Source organism: Triturus cristatus, chromosome 9, assembly GCF_964204655.1.
Source record: "Triturus cristatus chromosome 9, aTriCri1.1, whole genome shotgun sequence".
Lineage (NCBI taxonomy): Eukaryota > Metazoa > Chordata > Amphibia > Caudata > Salamandridae > Triturus > Triturus cristatus.
The window spans coordinates 7,752,760-7,774,612 of record NC_140592.1 but is presented as its reverse complement, the minus strand read 5'-3'; the positions used below and the strand labels follow the sequence as shown (position 1 = coordinate 7,774,612).

Here is a 21,853-nt window from a genome sequence, read left to right as displayed (position 1 = left end):
TTTTAAATTATTTGTTATCTTTATGTTTTTTTATCTAGTTGACAACTTGATTAAATGTTGCACTTAGGGGAGAGGATGTGGTGTTACTTCCAGAACTGCAGACTTTGCAACTGGGGAACCAGGTTGAAGTTTCTGCTTCAGCTCGACATTCTGTGATTCTGGTCAAATCACTTAGTCTCCCCATGTCTACAACCAAAATGAATTTGTTCTTGTGTGATGTAACCAATGCTCATGTAAAGCACTCCAATACCTGACAAGTCTGCACTATATAACACTGCAAAAACACAAAATAATAAGTGTTTTGCACACTTCTGTCATTGGGCTATATTTGGGCTATATCTGGGTGATTTTGGGCTACATTTGGGCTCTTTTGTCTCCGGTGGCCATCTTGGGAGATTTATTTGTTATGAAGTTTCCTAATTTCCTCATGTACTGCAGTCTCCTCAGTCGGAAATGCTTTCAGTTTTTTACTTTGATTCCATCATGAAGGTATTCAGATATGTCACACATTTGCCATAAATTCTGAATGTTAGCACTCTAGTTGCTCATTAGATCACTGTAGTAAAACTACTGTTCACCATGGAAGTCTGCTCCTGGTATTAAAAGTGCATGTTTCAGTCTGCATGTCAGAATTTTTTAATGAAATAGAAGAGGATTTGAGAAGTCACTCAAAATGTGCCCTCATTTTCTTTCTTCAGCATTAATCATAATTTCTATGGCAAAATGAACCCCCTCATTGTGTTCCTTTTTAAATTAAATGTTTTAAGTGTTACCAGTTTATTCCAATCAAGATGGCTTCAGGTGTGCCATACTTTTGTCATAATGAAGACAGTAAGTGCTCTAGTTGTTTTTAAGAACATTCTTGGACATTCTGTCATTGGGCTATACTTGGGCTACATCTGGGTGATATTTGGGCTACATTTGGGCTCTTTTGTCTCTGGTGGCCATCTTGGGAGACTTATTTGTTATGAAGTTTCCTAATTTCCTCATTTACTGCAGTCTCCTCAGTAGGAAATACTTTCAGTTTTTTACTTTGATTCCATCAAGAAGGCATTCAAATGTGTCACACATTTGCCATAAAATCAGAATGTTAGCACTCTTTTTGCTCATTAGATCACTGTAGTAAAGCTACTGCTCACCAGGGAAAACTGCTGCTGGTATTGAAAGTGCATGTTTCAGTCTGCATGTCAGAATTTTTTAATGAAATAGAAGAGGATTTGAGAAGTCACTCAAAATGTGCCCTAATTTTTCTTTCTGCAGCACTAATCATACTTTTTATGGAAAAATGAACCCCCTCATTTTGTTCCTTTTTAAATTAAATGTTTTAAGAGTTACCACTTTAATCCAAGCAAGATGGCTTCAGGTGTGCCATACATTTATCATAAGTAGGACGGTTAGCGCTCTAGTAGTTCTTTGGAACACTCTGGAAAGCTGCAGTAGAACACAAAGGAATCAACTGACAGTCTCTGCCCTTGTTGGATGTACATGTTTTACTGAGAATGTCAGACTTCATTCTCACATGACTGAGAAAGATAATGTGAATTTACAGAAAATAAGCTCTCAGTTTAGCTTATAGATCACCTTCCAAACCTCTGTGGTAAAAGCATGAGAAAATATTTTTCTCTCAATCATGATATCCCAGCAGAAGGCTTTTTCACATGGTGAAATCACCTTAGAACATACCACAATTCCTAAAATGAGTATGGTACCATCAACAAATGATTTATAATGTAACTAAAGTCTTAAAACCTTCTATTAACTGCAAAGCTTTTTAATGAGGTGCTATCATGTATATTGGTCCCAAGATGGCTGCCAACACTTCTTGGATGAAGTGCTGACAGCCAATCAGATCTCAGGATGAGATGTGTGGTTAGGCTCCGCCCACATATATATATTGATTTAAATGCTATTTTCTCAGGAACTACTGAACAGATTTACACCAGACCTACAAAAGGCACTTCCTTGACCTGAGGACTACCTCTCTGCCAAATTTCAAGTAACTCTGTTCAGCCGTTCGGGCTGTAGCTGTGTCTAAAGGTCCTATGGAAAAATGCATGGGAAAAACGCGTTTTGGGACCCCCCTTTTTTCTCAGCCCCCGCTTGACGAATCCCCCCGAGACTTTCAGGGTAGGAGCGGAGCGTAGCGCCCCACCTATTTTGAAAATTTCGCGAGGATTCATCGACCGGCGCCAAAGTTATTCCAAATAGAATGTTGCGGATTTCCTATGGAAACAGGGTCCTAACTATAACTATCTACTGGCGACCGCCAGTAGATAATATATAGAGATATATATAGAGATATATATATATATATATATATATATATATATATATATATATATATATATATCTTCTGGCGGTCGCCAGTAGATAGTTATAGTTAGGACCGTGTTTCCATAGGAAATCCGCAACATTCTATCTGGAATAACTTCGGCGCCGTTGACGAATCCTCGCAAAATTTTCAAAATAGGTGGGGCGCTCCGCTCCTACCTTGAAAATCTCGGGGTGATTCGTCAAGCGGGGGCCGAGAAAAAAGGGGGTCCCAAAACGCGTTTTTCCCACGCAATTTTCCATTGGGACCTTTAGTCCAAGGTACAGCCCGAACAGCTGAACAGAATTACTTGAAATTTGGCAGAGAGGTAGTCCTCAGGTCAGGGATGTGCCTTTTGCAGGTCTGGTGTCAATCTGTTCTGTAGTTCCTGAGAAAATCAAAAGTAAAATCATATATATATGTGGGCGGAGCCTAACCACACATCTCATCCTGAGATCTGATTGGCTGTCAGCACTTCATCCAAGAAGTGTTGGCAGCCATCTTGGGACCAATATACATGATAGCACCTCATTAAAAAGCATTGCAGTTAATAGAAGGTTTTAAGACTTTAGTTACATTATAAATCATTTGTTTATGGTACCATACTCATTTTAGGAATTGTGGTATGTTCTAAGGTGATTTCACCATGTGAAAAAGCCTTCTGCTGGGATATCATGATTGAGAGAAAAATATTTTCTCATGCTTTTCCCACAGAGGTTTGGAAGGTGATCTATAAGCTAAACTGAGAGCTTATTTTCTGTAGATTCACATTATCTTTCTCAGTCATGTGAGAATGAAGTCTGACATTCTCAGTAAAACATGTACATCCAACAAGGGCAGAGACTGTCAGTTGATTCCTTTGTGTTCTACTGCAGCTTCCCAGAGTGTTCCAAAGAACAACTAGAGCGCTAACAGTCCTACTTATGATAAACGTATGGCACACCTGAAGCCATCTTGCTTGGATTAAAGTGGTAACTCTTAAAACATTTAATTTAAAAAGGAACAAAATGAGGGGGTTCATTTTTCCATAAAAAGTATGATTAGTGCTGCAGAAAGAAAAATTAGGGCACATTTTTAGTGACTTCTCAAATCCTCTTCTATTTCATAAAAAAATTCTGACATGCAGACTGAAACATGCACTTTCAATACCAGCAGCAGTTTCCCCTGGTGAGCAGTAGCTTTACTACAGTGATCTAATGAGCAAAAAGAGTGCTAACATTCTGAATTTATGGCAAAAGAGTGACACATCTGAATGCCTTCTTGATGGAATCAAAGTAAAAAACTGAAAGTATTTCCTACTGAGGAGACTGCAGTAAATGAGGAAATTAGGAAACTTCATAACAAATAAGTCTCCCAAGATGGCCACCAGAGACAAAAGAGCCCACATGTAGCCCAAATATCAACCAGATATAGCCCAAGTGTAGCCCAATGACAGAATGTCCCAGAGTGTCCTTAAAAACAGCTAGAGTGCTTACTGTCTTCATTATGACAAAAGTATGGCACACCTGAAGCCATCTTGATTGGAATAAACTGGTAACACTTAAAACATTTAATTTAAAAAGGAACACAATGAGGGGGTCCATCTTGCTTGGATTAAAGTGGTAACTCTTAAAACATTTAATTTAAAAAGGAACAAAATGAGGGGGTTCATTTTTCCATAAAAAGTATGATTTAGTGCTGAAGAAAGAAAATGAGGGCACATTTTGAGTGACTTCTCAAATCCTCTTCTATTTCATTAAAAAATTCTGACATGCAGACTGAAACATGCACTTTTAATACCAGGAGCAGACTTCCATGGTGAACAGTAGTTTTACTACAGTGATCTAATGAGCAACTAGAGTGCTAACATTCAGAATTTATGGCAAATGTGGGACATATCTGAATACCTTCATGATGGAATCAAAGTAAAAAACTGAAAGCATTTCCTACTGAGGAGGCTGCAGTACATGAGGAAATTAGGAAACTTCATAACAAATAAATCTCCCAAGATGGCCACCGGAGACAGAAGAGCCCAAATGTAGCCCAAAATCACCCAGATGTAGCCCAAATATAGCCCAATGACAGAAGTGTGCAAAACACTTATTATTTTGTGTTTTTGCAGTGTTATATAGTGCAGACTTGTCAGGTATTGGAGTGCTTTACATGAGCATTGGTTACATCACACAAGAACAAATTCATTTTGGTTGTAGACATGGGGAGACTAAGTGATTTGACCAGAATTACAGAATGTCGAGCTGAAGCAGAAACTCCAACCTGGTTCCCCAGTTGCATAGTCTGCAGTTCTGGAAGTAACACCACATCCTCTCCCCTAAGTGCAACATTTAATCAAGTGGTCAACTGGATAAAAAAACAAATAATTTAAAAGTGCTTTGTCGCTATTTGAAAACTCAGAAAATATGTCCTTATTTTAGTCTTTTAGAGCACTAACCATAATTTTGATGCCAATAAGACCCTCTCATATATGTAATTTCTAAAGGAAATGCTCTAGGTATTACAGTTTTGATTACATCAAGATGACGTCAGGCGTTACACACTTTTGTAATAAATATAGAATGTTAACAATCTAGTTGTTCATTAGGATACTGTTGAGAGGCAGAGGCCAGGGGCACGGACTCTGAAAATTGAAGGCAGGTAGGAGGGTGCAAAGGCAACAATTTAACCTCACTGAGCAGGCAGGAAGGGCTGTGGCAGCACAACAGACTATGGAGGGCAGTGGAAAGGGGGGCAGGGGCAACAAACCAACAATACAGGACTTGCAAGAGAGGCTGTGGCAATGTAATAGACCGTTGTGGGCAGAAGGAAGAGGCAATGGTAGTACAACTATACATGCCAACAGACCCGATTTAGCCAGGAAACGTCCAATGTTTTTAAGATCAAATGGGCTTTATTTGATCTGTCTCCTGTCTACAATCTCCTCTTTTTCAGTGCAACTCAAAGGGGAAATCAATACCCCAGTTTTTTTTCAAAATCTCCCTCTTACCAAGTTCAAAATGTTCGCAAGTATGGTACATTGGATCATGGAAGGAAATAGGGTAGGGGCATGGACTTGGATAACAGAGGACAGGAGGGACATGGAGAGGTGCACCAAACTGACCCTGCAGGGCAGGCATCAGGGTTTGCAGCAGCACAATACACCACACAGGGCATGCGGGACGGGAGTGCAGCACAACAATCCATAGAAAGCAAGAAGGAGGGAACAGGACCATGCACATGGACAACAGAGAACAGAGGGGCAAGAGGCAATGGTAGCTAGCTGACCATAATGGACAGACAGGAGAGAAAGCTGCAGCATAACAGACCATAAAGGGCAGGAGGGACGGATCAGGGGCATTACATTGGAACAGACAAGCCAGGAGGGAGGGAGTAGGGGTCTGCACATGTAAACAGAGGGCTGGGGGCAAGGGGGCAGGGCAGGAGCAGCAAGATAGCCATGGAGGTCAGGCAGGATGGGCACTAGAAGCAAGACACACCATTAAGAGCAACAGTGAGACTGTGATGGCATACACACAGACCATGGAGGGAAGGTGGGAGGGGGTCAGGGCCAGCTAACTGACCACACAGGGAAGGTGGGAGGGGCCATGGCAGCACAGAAGACCATGCATGGCAAGTGGGAGGGTTAGTGGCAGCACAATGGCTATGATGGGCAAGAAGGAGGGTGCAGGGGCATGCACAAAGGACGATGGAGGATAGAAGGGAGGGTCAGGACCTGTGCACAGACAAAGTTCAGGGGAAGGGGCCTCAACAGACCGCACGGGACAGGCAGGAGGAGCAGTTGCAGCACAACAGACCAGGGAGTGCAGAAGGGTGTGGCAGTACAATGGACCATGTAGGACAGGAGGAAGAGGATAGGGGCATGGCATGTGGACAGGCAGGGTGGAGGTGGCAGGGACAGGTTACAGTCATCTGACAATGCTAGGCAGGTGGGAGGGGAGTGGCAGCTCAACAGAACACTCAGAGTAGATAGGAGTGGCAGGTCCATGGAACATGGTGGGCAAAAAGGATGGAGCGGGGGCATGCACAAAGACATCGGAGGGCAGGGGGAAGGAGAATAGGGGCAGCAAGCTAAGCACAGAGTTTAAGCAGGAGGTCAATGATGGGGCATAGAATTGGGCAATGGAGGGCAGGAGGATTGGACTGGTACATCATGCTAAATTGAGGGCAGTGGCAGCACATCAGACCATGCATGGCAGGAGGGAGGAGGCTAGTCCATGGATTCACACAACAGAGGATAGGGAGGAGGGGGATGGGGCAGCAAGCTAACTGTTCAGAGAAGGCGGGTATTAGGAACTTTATTGTTTTTAAAACGTGTGTCTGTGCGAACTACTTAAAATATGAACAAGTATGCAGAATAATCTCACTTTTATTCAGGAAGAAGAGGACGTTTGTGACTGTGACTCCGGGCTCACTTGGCAGAAACACCCCCTGACCCTCCACCCCCTATCGCAAAATGTAATGCCCGTGAAAAGGGTAGGTGAACACAGTGTTATATAGAACATAGTCCTGAGAGCACGATTGAAAATGAAAACTAGATATAGTGTATGGTATAAACTATGCACCAAAAAGTGTGATATAAGATGAACCGGGCGTGAAATATAATATGCAATACATTGTGCGCAATGACAGATTCATTGGAGAGCGTGAGATAGCACAGGCAGTAGCGCGTGCTATGCGATATGCGCCTTGGAGTGTAATATGCACAGGGCAGTGTTGTGTAACCTAACTAGTCTCTAAAGTTGTAATATAAAATATGTGCTGGGGAGTGTAACGTTGCATATGCACTGTGACAAAGATATGGATCCCAGATTGTAATATGTATGGCATAGCACTGTGCGTTATAACATAGGCATCGAGGAAGGCACGTTAGATGGGGCAATATAACCCGTGCGAAGACAAGTGTGGCATGACATATTCACGGGGTGGTGTTACAGTGCACATGGGCTAGAGAGTGTCATAGCATATGCACTAGCTAGTGGAATACAACACAGAGGTGTGTGGCACTCAGCAGGCAGTGGTGGGTGTAACACAGCATTGGGCTCTGCCAGGAGCGCGCTGTGACTCTCAAGTGATGCTCGTCCCCTTTCCAGAGAGTAAAATAAAAAGTATTACACATCCGGCAGTGGATGTGTGTTTTATTAACCGTGAGGGGGGTTTCTTGCATAGTTTTGGTCGAATTTTTGTCAAATCCCCTTTGAATGGCTTGGTGTGCATGTGTATTAAATGTGCCCGTCAATAGCTACCCATGTTTGTATAAATAAACGACAAGGGTGTCTACCGGGATTAGGCACGGTAGGGCGTCAGACATGTCAGAGCTTCACTAGTGGTGTAAATACATTCCACGTGGATTCATTGTATGCATAGTCTCCTTTTAATGAAGATCACGCAAATCGTCATGGTGATAGGTACGTACGGTTTGTCCAGCATGTCCTAGGTGTGTCTATAAATATATATTTTTTTAAAATAATCAAAAACAGTGGCCGGCCCTAAGGATTGGGGTCAAAAAAATATAATTAGGAGACAGGCCCTGGGGGATGGGGTCATCGGGGCCAATAAATTAGAAGAAGGGGAACCACACAGTCCCCCTTCTTAAAAAATTAAAATAAATAAGACTGGCATCGTGCCGGAGGCCACGCCCCCTCCTTGCAGCACTCTGCAAACGCGCCCCCTGGCGAGTTGTAAGTTGGGGAATTAATTCCTCTTCAATACTGAGGGTCCCTGAGGGCCAACTAGTCCAACAGGCATCTCCAGTATGCGCCAGGGAGCTGCACTGCAGAAAGGTGTTCTGAGGCCAAGCCCCTTTTTACACCTCTCTGCAACGCAGCTCTGTGGCACTTACTGGAGGTACCTGGTGGTCTAGTTTGGCCCTAGGGACCCTTAGGATTCAAGGGGACTTAATCTCTCAACTTAGAACAGCCACAGGGCGCATTTACACAGTGGTGAAGGGAGGGGACGGGGCCTGAGGTGACTTGTGCAAACACGCACTATGGCATGTTTTAAATTGGGGATATAATTTCCCTTCAATACTGAGGGCCCCTGGGGGCTAACTAGCCCACCAAGTGCTTCCAGTAAGCGCCACTGAGCTGCATTGCAGAAAGGTGGTCCAGGCCGTGCCACTTTTTACACCTCTCTGCAACGCAGCTCTGTGGCACTTACTGGAGGTACCTAGTGGGCTAGTTGGACCCTAGGGACCCTCAGGATTCAAATGAACTTAATCTCCCAACTAAAAACGGACACAGGGCGTGTTTACACAGTGGTGAAGGGAGGGGACGGGGCCTGAGTTAACGTGTGCAAAAACGCCCTGTGGCCTGTTTTAAGAGGTAGTATCTGAAAGAAACACGTTAGTTAGATTCCTCACCTTAGAATATCCCCAGGCGTCAGACTGGATCCGGAAGATTTTTCGTCAGCAATACCCCTTGCGCGTCGCTAGGCGTCGTCTGCGGCTCCGCGTCCGTCGTCGGCGTCGTGCGCCGGGATGACGTCGTCGGAGTACTTAGACGCCGCCCTCGCGCGCTGACGTCAGTTCTTCTTTTTTCCGCGCCAGTAAGCGCAGATCCGGGAGAGCTACCCCTTTTAGTCTTTTTTGACTAACTCTTTTTGATCATTTTTGATCCCTGTCTGTCGACATCTGGTGCCGGTAGGATGCCTGGGTTCAAGGCTTGTGAAGACTGTCATCGACTGATGTCGGTGACCGATCACCACCGCCGGTGCCTCTATTGCTTAGGCCTCGACCACGACGCGGAGTCGTGCAACGACTGCCAGGCCCTGACTTCGAAGGCTAGGCGGGAGCGGTCCCGCAAGCTTCTCGAGCTTCGCCACTCGGCTCCGCGTCGTGCGCGATCCCGGTCCAGGAGGAGGTCCAAGGATCGCTCGCGGAGCCCTAGCCGACGCCACCATCGATCGTCGGGCTCCAAGTCGTCGGGTAAGTCCAAGCACTCAAAGAAGTCCAAGAGGCGACACCGCTCTTCGGACTCCCCTCGCCGGTCGCGCGACTCGGCCGAGGGTCCAAGTGGTTCCACCCCCGCGGCTCCGGCGGAGCCGCAGGTGCCGCGTCCGCCCCCATACCTTCCGGTCCCTGGGGCTGACGCGGCGCCGGCGGAGATCAGCGCCTTCCTCTCGGCCATGAGGAGCCTGGCCCCGCCGTCGACGCCCGCTGGCGCGCCTTCGGGCCCCGCGGGCTCGACTGGGCGACCTCGCGTGCCGGCGGCTCCGGCCCCGGCGCCGTCGACGACTCCGGTCTCGACGCCGCAGGTCCCCGCGGGGCCCATGCTTGGGCCCCAGTCGACGCCGGTTGACCTTGTCACTCCTCAACCGGCGCCGACGCCTGAACCACCGACGCCGTCACCGGCGCCGCCGACGCCGACGCCTGTGACGCCGACGCCCCAGTTTAGCCCTCATCCGGACCCGACGCCGGCACGGCGTCCGCCGACGCCGCATCCGACGCCGCTAGAGACCTACCATCTCTACAGTCCGGTTCCGATCATTCCTCCTGTTTATCAGGAATCGGAAGAAGGGGGCGACTGGGAGGGGTTCGAGGACCCTCTGGCTGTTCAGTCACAGCTTTCTCAGGACTGGGCAGATGAACTGGGGGAGGCCAGCGGGCTGGACACCTCGCCAGACGCTGGATTCACTTCTCCTCCGACCGTGGCTTCGGAGGAGGGTGCAGCATTTTCTGTGGTGCTGCGCAAGGCGGCTGAGGCCCTTGGGCTCGAGTTGCCTGCCGTGGCTGTGAGGGCCAACATCCTCACTGAGGTGCTTCAAACCTCAGCAAGCTCCACTGAGCCTCTGCTGCCGTTTAACGAGGCCCTCACTGACGTTCTGCAGGGCACCTGGTCCAAGCCCTCCACAGTTCCTCCTGTGGATAGGAACGTTGCCAGGCGCCACCGCCCTGCTCCGGGCGACCCCAGCTTCCTGTCCCAACACCCCACCCCCGAGAGTCTGGTTATCCAGGCCTCTACTTCCCAATCCTCCTTCCCGACCGCTCCGCCGGACCGGGATTCCAAGAGACTCGAGCAGTTTGGCAAGAAACTGTTCTCGTCCCTTAGTTTGGGCCTGCGGTCCTTAAATACCGCCTGTCTCTTGGACCGTTATTCCCATTCCCTGTGGGATACGGTGGAGGACGTGCTGCCCCTGTGTCCGGAGGAGGTCCGGCCACGTCTTTCCCAGGCTCTGGCCGATGGGAGGGATGCAGCACGGCACGCCATAAGATGTGGGCTTGACACCACGGACTCGCTAGGTCGGGCGATTTCCACCACGGTGGCGCTCCGCCGCCACGCCTGGATGCGGTCCACGTCATTTTCCGGGGATGTCCAGAACACCCTCATGGACATGCCCTTTGATGGCACTCGCCTGTTTGGTGAGAAGGCGGACAGTGCGCTGAACCGCTTTAAGGACTCCCGGGCTACGGCCAAGTCCTTGGGCCTCTCGGCTCCGCGGGCGCACACCTCCGCTTTTCGCCCCTTTCGTGGCCAAGGAAGGGGCGCCTCCTCACGTCCGCAGAGCCACCAGCCGCAGAACCAACCTGCGCGCGGTCGCGGACGTGGCTTCCGCCGTGGCGGAAATGGAGGCCGACGTGGTCAGCCCACTTCCACCCCGGCAGCATCCGCCTCAAAGCCCTCCTAGTCCGAGCTTTCAGGCCCATACCACGCCAGTGGGCGACAGAGTTCGCCATCACCTGCTCCACTGGCGGTCCATAACATCGGACAGGTGGGTGCTGCAAATCGTCCGAAGGGGCTACTCCCTCCCCTTCGAGACGACCCCTCCAGCCATGCCACCACAGCACCACCGTATCTCGGGGGATCATTTGGATCTTCTCCGCGAGGAAGTTTCGGCTCTCTTGGCCAAGGGGGCCGTCGAGCGCGTTCCGAGTCCAGAAGTAGGTCGTGGTTGTTATTCCCACTACTTTCTGGTTCCCAAGAAGGGCAAGGGGGGCCTGCGCCCTATCTTGGACCTCCGGAACGTCAATGCCTTCCTCCGAAAGGAAAGGTTCAAGATGCTAACGTTGGCTCAGGTTTTAGCTGCCCTAGACCCTGGAGACTGGATGGTAGCGTTGGACTTGCAGGACGCATATTTCCATATCCCCGTCCTGCCGGCCCACCGGCGTTACCTGCGGTTCACGGTGGGCCAAGAGCACTTTCAGTTTACCGTGCTCCCCTTCGGCCTCACCAGTGCCCCTCGGGTGTTCACGAAAGTGATGGCGGTGGTCGCAGCTCATCTGCGCAGATCAGGGGTCCCAGTCTTCCCCTATCTCGACGACTGGTTGTTGAAGGCGGGCTCGCCCCAGGCAGTCGTCTCCCACCTCCAGACTACGGCGGATCTCCTGCATTTGCTGGGGTTTTCCATCAACGTGCCGAAGTCACACTTGAGTCCCTCTCAGAAGCTCCTCTTCATCGGAGCGGTTCTCGATTCGGCGCAGTTCCGGGTCCATCCACCGGAACAGCGGGTCCGGGATATACAGGCCCTGATTCCCATCTTTCGGCCTCTATCCCGGGTTTCGGTCAGGCTAGTGTTGCGGCTTCTGGGGCTGATGGCCTCCTGCATCCTACTAGTGCATCACGCCAGGCGGCGCATGCGGGCTCTGCAGTGGGACCTGAAGTTTCAGTGGGCCCAGCATCACGGCAACCTGTCCGACCATGTCTTGATCTCGGAGGGCACTGCACAGCAGTTGCAGTGGTGGCTCACGGACCGCGAGTGGGTCAAGGGCAAGAGCCTCTCCCTTCCCCAACCGGAGCATGTCGTAGTGACGGATGCGTCCCTCCTGGGTTGGGGTGGCCATATGGGAGAGGCGGAGATCAGAGGCCTCTGGTCTCCGGCGGAGTCTCGTCTCCACATCAACCTGTTGGAGTTGAGAGCGATCCGGCTTGCACTGAAAGCCTTCCTTCCCTCTGTCAGGGGAAGTGTCGTGCAGGTGTTCACGGACAACACCACCGCCATGTGGTACTGCAACAAACAGGGCGGGGTGGGGTCGTGGACCCTTTGTCAGGAGGCTCTGCGCCTCTGGACATGGCTGGAACACCAGGGCGTCACCCTGGTGGTTCAACATCTGGCGGGCTCTCTGAACGCCAGAGCAGACGAACTCAGCCGCCGGTGCATGATGGATCACGAATGGCGTCTGAACTCCGAAGTGGTGCAAGGCCTCTTTCAGCAGTGGGGAGAGCCTTGGTTAGATCTATTCGCCACCGAAGAGAACGCGCAATGTCAGCAGTTCTGCGCGTTGGAATTTCCAAGGCGGCACTCGCTCGGCGACGCTTTTCGTCACGAGTGGAGTTGCGGTCTGTTGTACGCCTTTCCGCCTATACCACTTCTGCCCAGAGTGCTGAAGAAGATCAGGCGCGACCGGGCCCAAGTCATCTTGGTGGCTCCGGATTGGGCACGAAGATACTGGTATCCCGAGCTACTCAGTCTGTTGACCGATCCCCCGATACGTCTGCCCCTTCGGGAGGATCTTCTGTCGCAGCAGCAGGGGACGGTCCTCCACCCGAACCTGTCCAGCCTCCACCTCCATGCGTGGAGATTGAGCGGCGGCAGTTGATGCCATTTGACTTGCCTCCTGAAGTCTGTGATATCATTCTGGCAGCCAGGCGTCCCTCCACAAAGTCGGTATACGCCTGCCGGTGGAACAAATTTGTGGCATGGTGCACAGCAAAGGCTGTGGATCCCCTTTCCGCCCCTCTTTCTGAGGTTCTCCTCTTCCTGCTTTCTCTGGCCCGGCAGGGCTCTGCCCTGGGCACCCTGAAAGGTTATCTTGCTGCCATCTCCGCCTTCTTGCGGCTTCCTGATCAGCCTTCTCTTTTCAAGTCCCCTGTGGTTACACGCTTTCTCAAAGGCATTACACACACGTTCCCTCCTGTCCCTTTTGTAATGCCTCAGTGGGACTTGAATCTGGTTTTGACATTCCTGATGTGCGCTCCCTTCGAGCCTCTTCACAATTGCCCTCTTCGTCTTCTAACTCTAAAGACTGCTTTTCTGGTAGCCATCACCTCGGCTAGACGGGTGAGTGAGCTCCAGGCTTTATCTTCAAAGCCTCCTTTTCTATCTGTTCATCCGGACAAGGTTGTCCTTCGGCCTCGTCCCTCTTTTCTTCCTAAAGTGGTGACTCCATTTCACCTTGGGCAGTCTGTCACCTTGCCCACCTTCTTTCCGCCTCCGCATCCTTCCAAAGAGGAAGAGAGGCTCCATCGTCTGGACCCAAAACGTGCGCTCTCCTTCTATCTGGACCGCACAAAACAGTTCCGGGTGGACGACCAGCTTTTTGTTGGGTACGTGGGCGCTAAGAAGGGGAAAGCTGTGCACAAACGAACCATCTCTCGGTGGGTCGTTTTGTGTATAAAAATCTGCTATTCCTTGGCTAAAAAGGACCCTCCTGTTGGGCTGCGCGCCCATTCTACTCGGGCCACGGCGGCTACTACTGCCTTGGGACGGGGAGTCCCTTTGCAGGACATCTGTCAGGCGGCGACGTGGGCTTCTCTACACACGTTTGCCAGGCATTATTGCCTTGACAGCCAAGTCCGGAGGGATGGCTTCTTTGGCCGTTCTGTCCTCCAGGACTTTCTGGTGTGATCTTGGTTCGCAGACCCACCACCGGGGATGGTATTGCTTGGGTATCTATTCTAAGGTGAGGAATCTAACTAACGTGTTTCTTTCAGATGAACAAGTTACTAACCTTCGGTAACGATGTATCTGTAAGAAACATTAGTTAGTTAGATTCCTCACCGACCCTCCCATCCTCCCCGTTCTGCGAACTGACATCTAGGGTTAAGGTTGTCCTTTCAGGCCCCTAGATTTTATTTTTGGCACCAGTGTCGGTCTTTGCATGGCTCTGCGTTCCTGGCGCGGAAGGCTATGTACAAGAACTGACGTCAGCGCGCGAGGGCGGCGTCTAAGTACTCCGACGACGTCATCCCGGCGCACGACGCCGACGACGGACGCGGAGCCGCAGACGACGCCTAGCGACGCGCAAGGGGTATTGCTGACGAAAAATCTTCCGGATCCAGTCTGACGCCTGGGGATATTCTAAGGTGAGGAATCTAACTAACTAATGTTTCTTACAGATACATCGTTACCGAAGGTTAGTAACTTGTTCTTTAATCCCCCTGCCCTATTGTATACTAGGGGCTTACAGAGGAGGTCATGCTAATCACAGGGGGACCCCAACGCATAATGTTCCCTAGTGTATGTAGGTGTTTTCGCTGTATTCTAAGTGTCTTTTAACATAGCACTGGCTCTAGGACTGGTTAGTCAGACTCAGTTACCACCAGTATCCGTCTGAAAAAGTTGAGGGTACAGGATGATTTTGCAACAAGGCTTCTTTCTGCTCTTCTTTTTGTTCTTTCTGCACGTTATCCTTCTTCCTGCACTTTTCTTCGTCTTTGAGGACTTCTGTTGCTTCTTTCGGCATTTCTTTTTTTTCTTTCTGTGCATTTTTTCTTCTTTCTTCACATGTCCTATCTCTGTAGGCATAGTTAGAAATTAGCATTTAAAAAACCTTTGAAATTCACAGCAAAAACCATAGGTTTCAGGCACATTATAGTTAGGAATTAGCATTTAAAAAACCTCAGAAATTCACTGAAAAAACCATAGGTTTCAGGGGTGTTATAGTTAGCTGGACTTTTCACTTGTACAAAACCATTGAAATTCCCCCGTTATAGTTAGTTCAGCTAACTATAACTCGCGCGCCCGCAATGCACTGCTGATGACGTCACATATTACATCACTCATGACATGGTCAGTGACATCACTGATGACATCACTGATGACATCTCAAATGACATCACTGATGACATCACTGATGACATCATCCTTGTGATAGAGTGGCAGACCTCTTCTCACCCTAATATAACCTTTGATACACACATTCAAAAAAAGGAGACTCAAATTTTCAAAACAATGGACATACCAATACCAGTTACAACAAACTCTTCAGTAATTCTAAGATCCACATACACATCCACTCATTCACCAACAGTCCTATACAGTCACTCATACATGTACTCACTCATCATATGTACTCGTACACCTATACATCCTGTTACACAATGCCACTCATCCATAGAGTTACTCACACACATAGTCACTCATGCTAATAAAGAATTAAACATACATTTACTTGCATATACAGTTATACACACACCACCACACTTACTTCTACGGAAACTTACACATACTTAGTCTTTTAAACAATCACTTATAGAAACACATACTTATTCATACAGGAACTCTTTGAATCTCACACTCTCACATATACTCACTTATATACACCAATAGTCACATATACTAGTTTAAAACATATGTAGTTACTCATAAAGACACTATTGAGACAGTCATTCACTCACTAACACACCCATGCACACACTCATTCACCCATATAGTCCTGCACACATGCTGTCTTCAACACATACAAACAGTGAGTCACTCATTCATGCACCTATGCACTACGTAATACCCCCCACCGAACCATGCAGACACTCAGACTGATACTCAAAAAACCAACTAATAACCTATATAGACACCCATGTAGCTACTCACCAACCCATGCAGCCACTTATACACAAAGTGAGAGACTGATACAGATATTTACATATTTAAACATTACTCACTAAGCCATGTATTCACTATGATACACTTAATCAGTCAGTTACACAATCAATTTTTCAAAAACAAATCATCCATTTAGACACTTATATACCCATTTATTCTTCCATCGACCTTGAGATATACATATATAAAACATATTTAATTTTCAATTTTCAGAAAAACACACATTCACTGGATGATGTCATGAGTGATGTCACTGACCATGTCATGAGTGATGTAATATGTGACGTCATCAGCAGTGCATTGCGGGCGCGCGAGTTATAGTTAGCTGAACTAACTATAACTGGGGAATTTCAATGGTTTTGTACAAGTGAAAAGTCCAGCTAACTAGAACACCCCTGAAACCTATGGTTTTTTCAGTGAATATATATAAACATACATATATACATGTGCATATCTATATAAATACAAATATAAATGCATGTATACATATACATATATGCATACATATGCATGTTATGTACATGGAAGTTTGAAAAACACTAATAAAAGCAAAGCTAAAAAGCCACCTAATTACAAACAGAATTGCTTTAACTTAAACGAGGGTGAGACCTATTGCATTTTCAATGCTTGTTCTAGTTACCCTCATTCCTTCGCTTCTCCTCTTGTTAGGTCTTGCATGAGCTATCATGTGATGTTACTTGAGAGAGGCTTGTTTTGAGTCTTGTCATACTTTTTATCTGTCAGTTTTACGTCTCATTCTACCCTGTTTGTTACATTGTGACGGTTTTTAATAACTTGAAACTATACGATATATCTTCCCTTCTCCCACCCATCTACCCTTTCACCTATCCCTTCACCCACACACTCATCCTTTCAACCAACCAACCAACCACCCACCCACCCTTTCAGGAGAGATCTAGGTGCAGAGAGTTGTACGACCTGCTCACCATGGCTCTCGTCACCCAGGACACCCCGCTAGACTTGGGCAGCTCCAGCATTAAAGCCGATGTTTACCAGTCAGTATCCATCCTCTAGGCCTGAAGTGACCTCTGTGATGTGAATCCATAAAGTGCTACTCATGAGAAGATCTATACTTCGACAGGGATCAAATATGCTTCACAAAAATTATTCTTTTTTTACTGCTTAGACTTTTGGAACCAAAAAAGCGTGGATGATGAGAGCAGCCCCTTCCATCTGTCCTACTGCTTCGTGCTGAAGCTCGTCGATCTGCAGTCGGTCAACGTTGGACTTTTCGATCAGTATTTCCGGTTTGCGGGTGAGAGAAACTATTCATCTCTTTTGTAGACTACAGGTGCTTCTGAAGATCTGGCAGAAGGGGTGGCGCCTTTCACTTCCGCCTGTGAATCCCCACACCACCCTGCCACCCACATGGGCAACCCCAACAAAACTCCAAGCTTGTTTGTAATTCTTAGAAATGGCGAAGTAAACTAAGTGGTTCCAAAACTGATTCAGAAGTGTCCCAGATGTAAAGTGCAAACCTTCTGGCTGGCCTTTGCAAGAGCAATGCAAACTAGGCTTGGTATCAAGACCCTTTGAAATTGAGAGCACAGCCCCTTCTATTTGTAATAGGATGATAAAAATGCAAAAATCAGTATAGCTTTGCCTCGTCGCCACAGCGCATCGTAGTCCTCGTGCTAGCCCAGCAAGGGCTTTATGCAGCAACCTTGACAGCGGAACACAGCATGTCCCTCTATCACCTGCATGTGGTGGCCAACTCTGTGCGAGCCTTATAAGCGCTAATAAGGGTGGGTCCATATCTGGCCAAACACATCACCGCCCAGTCATGGGACTGCAGGGTCTCCGTGGTCTCCACTTCCACCATTTAATGTAAAGTCCCTCCTGGGCCTGCTCTGGTCAATCCACAGGATTTCACCCCGTGGACTCTGCAGGACCCATGTCTGGGCGGTGAGGTGTTTGCTTGTCAATCATTCGTCTGTGTGTCCACCTCTTGACACAGCTCTGCTTGTGTTGTATTTTCAGGTCCCGCTGCAGACCACATTGTGACCTGTCTCACCAGGGACAGCTACTGCACGCACACCTTCCTCCAGCACCTCATGGCCGTTCTTTCGCTGCTGGCGCGGACGCCGTCGCCAGAACCGGCCGAGAAGGATTTCTATTCCGAATTTGGGAACAAAAATACAGGTACAAAGTTGAATATTTTTCATAGTTTGTATTTTAAAATGGCTGTGGTGCGTCGCTGGCCTGGTGCATCTGGGCAACAAGGTGAGACCTGAGGAGCGGGTGCTGGACCTTGCAGGGAGACTTTAGGAGAGCTGAAGCTCAATATTATCGTATATCTGGGTGAGACAACATACTCACTGAGGGGAAAGGGTGTGAGAGCCATCAGAAGGTAAGTGTACTAGAGGGCCAGCAATCTGAAGTTATAACCGGTTAGATTTGTGTGAGGAAACTCTTGGAAGAGAAGTTTGTGCTCTGAACACTTCTCCAGAATCTTGAAAAACAAGATCCGAAGCAGGAAAAAACACTCCCTTCAGGTATTGATAGAACAGCCATGTGCGACGTCTAGTAAAACTGTTGGTTTAAAAAAAACGGGCGTACAGTACACCTCACCATTCATAATGCGTACTCCGCACGTGTTTCCGAAGAGTCGAGCTGGTTACAAGCACTCCATGGAGTAGCCATTTTTAGTATAACTGGGCAAGGATGTGTCCAGCAAGAACACCCACTGTGGTCACTGGCAGAGATTTCATCTTCTCCGGTACCAGGAAACGTCTCACAAAATCCTATATTTCTTTCAATATATCTGGAAAAGTTCAGAGTTGGGCTACAGTTACTAGGCCAAATGACTTTATAGGTAATGCATGAGCCAGAGACGGCTGCCTCAGTTGCACAGTCCACACGCCCACACACAGTGGACTCTGTCGGAGCTCATGGCTGGGATGTCCTCTGTGTATCAGACACTTGCAACAAGCGCTAAACATCCTCCTGGAACAGCAATTAAAATGGAGCTGCAGACCATGGAAATCCCTCTCTAAACCATTCTGAAGAACAGAACTCCAAAGCAGCTTTCCATACACCCCCCCCCCCCCCACCCCCAACCCCCCCCACCCCCAAGCGTGCAACCCGTATAGATGCAGCCATTCATCCGACGCTGGGCCTGGAGGCGGTGTGGTCTGTGTTTGGTGCTTTGTAATGTCTTGATGTATTCCTTCGGGTCTCGGGTCAGAAGATTCACTTGTTTCAAGGGAGACTTCGACACGCTGCCAGAAGAGGGTCTGCTTAGGGTTCAACTCACTAAAAACCTGTTTTGTCTTTCAGGTAAAATGGAGAATTATGAGGTGATTCACTCCAGCAGAGTGAGATTTATTTACCCGAGTGAAGAAGAAATTGGTGACCTGACTTTCATAGTGAAGGAGAGAATGGGCCCCCTGGGCAGCCTCCAGTCCCTGAACATCTTGCTCTACGTCTTGGCTTTTCAAGTCAGTCCTCTAAGCGACCACACTCAAGCGGGCAGCTCCCTTCAGCCAAAGACGCTCCTGCTGACCAGCTCCGATCTCTTTCTCTTGAATGAGGACTTCATCAGCTACCCGCCGCCTGACTTTGCAAAGGAGCCCCCCAAGAAAGACAAGTATCAGTTTGTGGATGGCCGAAGGATCCGCGACTTGGATCGAGTGCTTATGGGATACCAGACCTATCCCCAGGCCCTGACGTTTGTGTTTGACGATGTGCACAATCATGATCTGATGCAGAGCCTGACCCTGAACCACTTCGGTGAAGCTTTGGGTACCCCACACAAGGGTGCTCGGGGGGACAGTGTGGCCAACAGAGAGGTGCAATGGTGCATCTTCATCCCAAGCGCGGACTGTCGCGAGAAGCTGATCTCACTGCTCGCTCGGCAGTGGGAGATCTTGTGTGGTCGCGAGCTGCCACTGGAGTTAACTGGCTAGTCAAAGTCATTTTGGCTGGACATGAAGCACAGGGGGTGGTTTGAGAACCCGGGCCCTGCCCATAGTCCCTGTGGGGGTTACTTCTGAAATGTTACTTCTGTACATGCACAGTGAAGCCGGTCTGTATCACGAGAATTAAGTGGACTCTCCAAATCTGTTTTACATGCAGCATAAGAGATTAAACATGCAGTAACTGTGGGAATATAGTTTTATAATTTAAAAATATCCCTGTGGAAGCGCACTCTTTCGTACACAGCACTTTGCAAGAGTTTTTTTCAGAGGTAGAAGATGTTGTTTATTTGGGGATGCCTGGACATCTGAAGATGTGACCGTGGAGTTAGTCCTATCTCAATGCACATGAGCAGTTGTTTACAATGTTGACTGTCCTCCTCATGGTCATTGCCTGGTGGTGCCAGAAGAGACTATCCCGCTAAGACCACCTGGTGTTGGTCTGTGATGATGAAGCCACCATGTCTCTGTGATTGGCCGAAACGTGCTGGAAGCTGTTCAGCCGATCGCACTCCGCTCAGTGGAAAGGGGTTCTGGTTCACATGTGACTGCCGAAGCCACCATGCGTGGACCACTGGTGCTATCTCCCGACTGGTTTCACTGTGCATGTAATGTCACAGAGCTTTGTGATGATGTCAAGGGCTGCCGAAGGTTCTTTCGAAGTATTATTTGGAAATGTCTAAATGTAAGAAGTGAGTGATTTGCTGCATTTTGTATGTTGATTGTCAGCACAGAGTTACGTCACCGCATCCTGGGAACTTGTAAACGGAAATGTAGGAGTCTAAACTTTACACTTTGTTGTCTAGGGCTGGTCACAGCTGTCTGCTCTTTCTGATCATGTCCTTTCTACTGTCAAGTCCGAGTGAAATTCTGTAAATAACGGCAAACAAAACTTGCATGTGATGTGTTTCAAGTGCAGTGCCATTTGTATAAAAATATTTTACTGCATATGCTGCTAACGCTTAATTTAAAACATAGTAACTTTTAAATAAATCTTTATAAAGGGATCAAATGTACTATTGTCTGTTCATTAATGTAACTTGTCTGCAATTTATCAACAACATATTAAAGTTAAAGCGTGAATAATACTGTAGAGACGTTTGCGTCATGTGTGTTACGATTCCCCTCTTTTTTAGAGCTCCCAATTTACAATTATATTTCAAATTTTACCACTAGATGTCAAGAGCATTTCTCGTGTCTTCTCTAGGTGGGTATATTTCACCTCTTGCAAGAACTCTAATATTGAAGGTAATTAAATATTGGGTTCAAGGTTAACCAAAGTTATTCAATCAACGATGCTTGTTGATTAGATATCTTGTAGGACAATCTGGCGGATGAAAAATGTTTATTTGTAATTCCACATAAAAAAGCTTCAAAATCCATGATAATTTCATAAATTGCTAAGTGAACTCAGATTCCATCATTAAAACAACCAAAATGTTTTTTCAGATAAAAATCGGCTTTTTCAGGGCCATTCTATGTAAACTGGCAGTTATCTCCTTTTTTTAATCCCATTTTTTAAGGCCACAAGCCTATGACTTTTCCTGAATTCACGGATTCACAGCATTATATCCATGTGGACATCGCAGCCCTTTAACGTGAGTTCTTCCTGACCAGGCATTGTGGTCACTTCCATGAAAAGGCTTCTGTGTGGTTGGCATCAGCACGTCTGCGTTCCTAGACCATGGCTTAAAGCTCAAGGGCTGGCCGTGAGGGCTGTACGAGGCCGGAGGAGCGCACTGTTGACGCACTGCTGATACCCACGACTCGTGGAGTCACTACAGTTTGGGCCACAGCCCAGGATGTCTTCGACTGCTGTCGCTCACTTTATCCATAGACGCCCAAGCTCACGGAGTCCGTGATCCGGCTTCAACAGTAGCAAACTGAGCTTGGATTCCTCCCAGAGGCCCGTCTTCTCAGCACATTTATAGAATTTGTCTTTGTTATGAGGAACAGTTTCACAGCCATTATTCAGACACTCATTCAGAGGCCTGGACCTGCCCCACAAGCGTATTCCTGACTGATTGACTGACTATTTATAAAGCGCACTATTGCCGAGGCGTCTTGGCGCTGA

The 21,853-nt window shown here is 47.9% G+C and overlaps 1 protein-coding gene across 3 annotated transcripts in view; it reads left to right on the top strand.

Moving 5' to 3' along the window:
- Window positions 1-20,867, top strand: part of NISCH (nischarin) — a 320,866-nt gene extending 299,999 nt beyond the window's left edge. For all 3 annotated transcript variants that reach the window (XM_085624215.1, XM_085624214.1, XM_085624216.1), the window contains 3 exons: window positions 16,989-17,117; window positions 17,843-18,004; window positions 19,142-20,867. In XM_085624215.1, coding sequence (XP_085480341.1) covers window positions 16,989-17,117; window positions 17,843-18,004; window positions 19,142-19,770 — 920 coding nt within the window. In that variant the 3' untranslated portion in view covers window positions 19,771-20,867. The remainder of the gene's footprint in view (window positions 1-16,988; window positions 17,118-17,842; window positions 18,005-19,141) is intronic.
- Window positions 20,868-21,853: the final 986 nt, after the last annotated feature.